Source organism: Polistes fuscatus, unplaced genomic scaffold (assembly GCF_010416935.1).
Source record: "Polistes fuscatus isolate 324 unplaced genomic scaffold, CU_Pfus_HIC Scaffold4, whole genome shotgun sequence".
Taxonomy (NCBI): domain Eukaryota; kingdom Metazoa; phylum Arthropoda; class Insecta; order Hymenoptera; family Vespidae; genus Polistes; species Polistes fuscatus.
In genome coordinates this window covers 12,766,305-12,772,304 of record NW_025113118.1, presented here as the reverse complement: position 1 = coordinate 12,772,304, position 6,000 = coordinate 12,766,305, and the positions used below count along the sequence as shown (strand labels likewise).

Below are 6,000 nucleotides of genomic sequence, written 5' to 3'. Positions count from 1 at the left end.
CCTTTTTTTTCTTTTTTTTAAATTTGATGATAATGACGTATTTACGTATGCTGCACTTGGTGTAAGAATGTAATGATTATCTACAATATAAATGGATCGTTCATCACACGTACACACACACACACACGCACAACATTCTTTCCTCATATTATAAATATCATATATGAAAGAAAAAAAAGACCCCAAGTTAGATATTAGGGCAAATAAATACTATACACATTTCGATAAAGGGATCTGTTTTTTTTTTTTTTTATTTAAATTTCTCCGAGAACGTCCAAGCGATCACGATGATTGGATCCTGCCCAATCCAATAAATTTAATATATCGACGTGTTGTTTCTCATCTTTTTTCCTTTTAAGTATTAGGGTATTTATCATCTCGTTTGTCAATTTTTTAGTGCGCTTCGTAATATAAACTGTCGTCGTTAAAAAAAAAAAAATAATACAAATCTTTTTAAATAATATATTATATTTTTCTTAAGAATAATTTGAAATAAAGGGGGTGAGCAACAGTCGAGATTTTCTTTAAGTGATTTAAAAAATTAATTATTCTTTTATGGGAAATTTTTTTTTAGAATTATATTTAGACTTTGTTGTTTTACAATTCGTTAACAAAAATTAGCCTAAATGGTCTCAAGGAAGAATAATTAATCTTTAAAATCAACGAGAAACTTACGACCCACACACTTTAACTTCCGATCAAATAAATACAGATTTTACACTTTAAGGTAGTACTTTAAATGTCGGAATTTAAGTAATATTATATAATATACGTATGTATATAACAATGTAATAATATAAAATAGTGCTCGCATATTTATACAATTGTAAAGTGCAATGTATAATATTCCGATTATAATATTATATTACAAGGAAAAATAAATCACGTGATTGATACGATAAAACATAAACAATTGATATAAATAAAATAATAAGAAAGAAAGTATATATTAAGATAATATGTTTATATTATAATTTGTATTTTTTAATTTGAAAAATATATATTTGAGAAAATTAAATTTTCGTTTAAATGATCGTATTCAATAAGTATTTATGACAGTTCAATATTTGCACAAAGCGTACTAAAATAAAACTGAACATATTTCGTTTGCGTATCTTAAATACTATTGGAAGAAAACATTATACTTCCGTAGTACGACTATAAGGAGTTGAGTCTTCCGATTGTGATAACTTTCTTTCGCGTTTAGCAAAGAGGCCGCCTAAAAAAGATGGATGCTGAGCGAGGCCTTTGCTAACACCAGGAATCGTAGTACCCGGGTGTACAGGATGAACTTGTTGTCCGGGATGTTTGATTCCCTGGCTCATAGAACTGGCAGAAGTGGATTGAAAAGAAATTGACATACCGCTATCTAACGAGCCTACACTCCCACGACGTTGCGGTTTCTCACCAGCGACTGAAAATAGTATATAAATAATTCATTTATACATTATATCAATTAAAAGAACAGAATCTCTCTATTCTTTGGATGTATACAATCTCATGCTCCTTTTTATATGCTTACATTGTTCGTGTATATCAAGTAACGAATTACTCAATGCAGATCGTTTCAATTGTGAATCCATGTCAACGGTTTCTGATCTTTCGGAACATGGTCCTGGACAAGGACACACTTCAACGTCAGCTACACCAGAATCTCTGTTCTCCGCGCCACCTCTCGCACCTCTACTACTCTTTTGTCGTTCTAATTCCGTTTCGATCCTCAATGTTTCCATTTCATCCATTTCGCTGATAGACTCGCGAAGATCTTCCACAAATTTACATCTATCGTGTTCGTTCCTTGCATTGAATGTGACTAAGATTTTACTATCTACTCGTTGAGATAATCTTATTCCGTATGGATAGTCTACAAGAGATATATACATAATATCGTGCGCGATTATACTAAAAGTTATTGATAAATTATTCAATAATTAATTGAAAAGATTTTGAGATAAATAAATTTACTTACGAGGAACCTCGAATAACGTTACGATTATACCGCAAAGCGGGAAACTTTGTCTGAAGGTGTAAGTTACGCTGTTCTTTTTCTTGCTCAAAATTTTTGTAACGACGAGCAAGTCGTTAAAAAGGAAAACCTCTCTCTGATGAACCCCGGGTCTTTCTTTTTTGTAAATATCCGGTATCTCGTATAGTCTACAGTAACAGACCAATCTTCTATGCGGTAGAGCCATATTTGGTTTCTTCCCAACTATCGTAGCTTGGACTTTCATAACTTGGGATACGTGATCCGATCCTGGTTTAAATTCGTTGTCCTTGACTCTCTCGTAAATGCCAACGAGTATGTCTTTATCGATGTCACCGCAATCATCAATACCCCTGAGATTCTTAACGAAATCATCAAGTCTCATTCTACGTTCCGGTTTAAGATTTGGCGTATGTAAATCCGTATTCAGCATGATTATAGCAAAGGCTAAGACAAATACTGTATCCGCCGATCGTAATCTCGATACAACGTCGGGATTGCATTGGCAGTAACGTTGACTGAAAACTTCCATTAATCGTTCGATCTTCTGTGCTTCTCCTGGCATTCTAAAGTACGCTTGGAATTTTCGCAATGCAACGTCTACTTGCATACCCGATAAATCTAATTCCTGAGAGAAGCATCTAAAAGTGATAAGAGAAGAAAATCGTTGTAAGCAAATAAATTATGTGTTTCTATTTATGCGAATATTTTTTTTCAAAACAAAAAATGACACTTACTCTAATACCGCCATGTTAAAGGTATTTTGTAAATTCCCAAGATATTCCCCGATCATCTGTTTGGATAATCCCTTTCTACTAATGAGAAACCTCGCTACTCCCTGTGGACTGTTCTCGAGAAATCCTCGTCTTATCAAATAGTTTATTCCTCTTTCGGGCTTTTTATTGAAAAGATTTAATCCAACCCTATATTGACGTTTCCTCACAGTCTCGGATACTTTGTAACTTGTTTGTGGTAATGAATCGGCATGGTCCATTAAAGGTAATTGATAACTTGAACTAGCATGCGAATGACTCAGATCCTTAACGCTATTTATTATCGTCCCAGTGTCCGTGGTATGACTCGCACAATCTTGATGTTCAGGTGAACTCGACTAATCGTAAAAGTTAAAGGATAAAATTCGTTAGATGAATTTAATAAGCTCGAAAATATAGATAAGAGAGGAGGAACAGTTCTCCTCTCTGTGTGTATCTGTATATAATGTGTGTACGTGTAAATATATCTGTGTGCAAATGAACAAAGCGAAAATGTTCTTACGATTCCTTTGTGTTTCCATACCGGTGACCCTCTCTGAGCGTCACCCTCGGAACTCTCACAGTTGGTGGAGTCGCTACCGGAACTTTGGACTGAGCTCAGGCTACCGTTTTCTACGCTTTTGCTCAGACCATTGTGACGCGGTTCCATTGATCTCGACGTGATGGAAGACGTTCTTTTTGGAACTTCCGGTGGAACTTTCTTACCGGAACCCCTGGATCTACCGGCAGAGCTAAGTTGGCTCGTGTTGTTCCAGTTCTGCGTTATCGGGGTCTGAAGATTGTGTGGCCCAGACGGAGAAGTGCATGGTGTTCGAAGTAAATCTCTAGGGGGTGTATCTTGTCTAAGACCACACAAGGTATCCTAAAAACGAGTAAATTACAACGCTATAGACTCGAACTTCTGGTATCAAACCGAATCTATTCGAAATATGGGATATGTGTATAAGTTCTTTGGAATGTGTAATAGGGGTAAATATGATATCTTAGCACGGAGGATCGATTTACAAGTGTAGGAAAGGATTTCATAACTAGTCTTTACGCGCCTACTGTATTATACCGATACTTTTAACGGAATTTCGAAGCAATGGAGACGGTATCGTAATATCAATTCGTAAGTAAACCGATAGCCCGGCAAGGTCCGCCGAGGGTGACGTTTCTACTATCTACCGTTATATTAGCAGAACTACTTCTATTACTACTGCTATTACTACACTACTACTACCACTACTACTACTACTACTACTACTACTACCACTACTACTACTACTAATACTAATATCGATTTTCAGTCACCTGTGGATTGTAGTAATGGATACTGGAGCCACTCTCTTGAGAGCTCGATTCCCAGCAAGGGCTAGGTGGTAAAGGCTGATGTCTGTTGCACGGACTAGGTGCTAACGATGGCGTATGTCTACCACTTTGATGCAAGCTATGATTTCCGTGTTGATGTCCACCACCTATTTGAATCTCACATCTTCCACTTTGACTTCTGGGTATCGGTGATTGTGAATTATCGACGTGTCTCCTCTCCCTAAGCGACATACTCCTGATAGGCATCGGTCTATTTGCTGTTTGCGTTTGTTGTATATATATCTGATTATGATAGGCCATCCTTTCGTGGTCATTCGCATTAATTGGACGATCAACTGGGTCTTGTAGTTTTCTACTCAATCTTTTCTCAGCTTTTGCCATTGCCGTTATTGCGGCAAACTTTTTCAACAACGTGTACCTTCTAAACGCACGTTGAATCGTCAATGCTGCATTCCTTGCCTTAACACCTCCATACTTTCGTTCCAACATCTCGATTTGCTTGTCGAGAAGATCCTGAGAGAGTTCATACCTGTCGAACGATATATAAAGTCGAGTACTTAGAAGAAGAAGAAGAAGAAGAAGCAGAAGAAGTAGGAGAAGAGGAAGAAGAAGAAGAAGAAGAAGAGGAAGAATCTTTTTTATTTTTCTTTCATTTCGACCTTAAGTACTCCGACATCTTCTCTGCTAATTAGGTCGACCTTTTAACAAGCGTTTCACGGACTTATCTCTCTCTCTCTCTCTCTCTCTTTCTTTCTCTTTGTTTTATTCTCTTCACCCGCATAATTCAACGTTCTTTCATAAAAACGTGATCGAACCTTGGCGAGTAAGCAAGTACATCCATAAAAGTAAGTCAAGACCGTAATCGATTGAATCGACTCGTTCGACTCGTGTATCGTATAATAAACAAAACAAAAAACAGGAAGGAAAGAGAAAGAGAGAGAGAGAGAGAGAGAGAGAGATAGAGACAGAAAGCTCGCAGAAAATTTTGGGTCAGGAAGAAGTCTCGTATTGTGCTCGCGGACTTTTAAATATTGCACGTGTTCTCCTTGTCCTCGTTAGATAAACAAGGAAGATAAAACGAAAGATAATAATACGAGAAGGAAGAAAGAAGGAAAAAAAATTAGTAGAAATACTTACGCAGTTTGAAGTCTGCATCTCTTCAAGACATCACCGTTTCTTACGGTCCCTTTTTTAAGATGATTTTGTTGGTAAGCCATTTGGGGTTGTCCACCATATCCCTGTACCATAGTACCATAACTTTGTGGTTGAGAGTAGGTGGTATGTGGATAGCCTGTGTGTACATTGGGCGATGAGTATGCACCATGTGCGTAATTTTGACCCTGCATGTAAGATTGTCCAGTGACGTAGGATGTTGAGAGACTGGTCTGACTTCCTGATGAATAAACACCGTGCACATTTCCACCATGCATTTGATTAACGTTCGAACTATGCGATGGACGTTCCATCTTTTGTGGAAAACTGTAACAGAAAATAACATTATGATGTTAGGTGGAATTGAAATATTTTCTTATATATGCGTACTGATCATTTAAATTTGTTTATTTTTAGTATATGTTATTTTCATTTACTAAATAAATATCAAATAATACATTTATAGTATAATATTATAATATTATACTATCATTAATATAAATTTGTTTTCTATTTATTATTTATAAGTAATAATAATAATAATTATAATAATGATAATGAAATACATGCAACTCAATTTAATTGGTCACTTATAATTAAAAACCCACATACGAAATACCGATTCAACCACCAACGCACTTTAACCGCATTCGATGATTTGCAAGCAATAAATAGAAGACTATAAATATGCATCCTAAATATAATTACAATGAAAAGATTATTTGTAAGATCCACTCTCTAGGAAATTTATGTTATTAAAAAGAAAATATGTGCATGTAG

At 35.9% G+C, this 6,000-nt stretch overlaps 1 protein-coding gene across 8 annotated transcripts in view; it reads right to left on the bottom strand.

Annotated features, from left to right (window-relative positions):
* Window positions 1-361: 361 nt before the first annotated feature.
* The window catches only part of LOC122521383 (IQ motif and SEC7 domain-containing protein 1), an 83,068-nt gene continuing 77,429 nt past the window's right edge, over window positions 362-6,000 (bottom strand). For 7 of the 8 annotated variants that reach the window (XM_043642064.1, XM_043642071.1, XM_043642069.1 and 4 more), the window contains 7 exons: window positions 5,206-5,547; window positions 4,051-4,597; window positions 3,260-3,619; window positions 2,722-3,095; window positions 1,970-2,625; window positions 1,523-1,864; window positions 362-1,414 (listed from right to left, as the gene is read on the bottom strand). In XM_043642064.1, the coding sequence (XP_043497999.1) occupies window positions 1,140-1,414; window positions 1,523-1,864; window positions 1,970-2,625; window positions 2,722-3,095; window positions 3,260-3,619; window positions 4,051-4,597; window positions 5,206-5,547 (2,896 nt within the window). In that variant the 3' untranslated portion in view covers window positions 362-1,139. The remainder of the gene's footprint in view (window positions 1,415-1,522; window positions 1,865-1,969; window positions 2,626-2,721; window positions 3,096-3,259; window positions 3,620-4,050; window positions 4,598-5,205; window positions 5,548-6,000) is intronic. The other variant, XM_043642072.1, reaches the window with a different exon arrangement.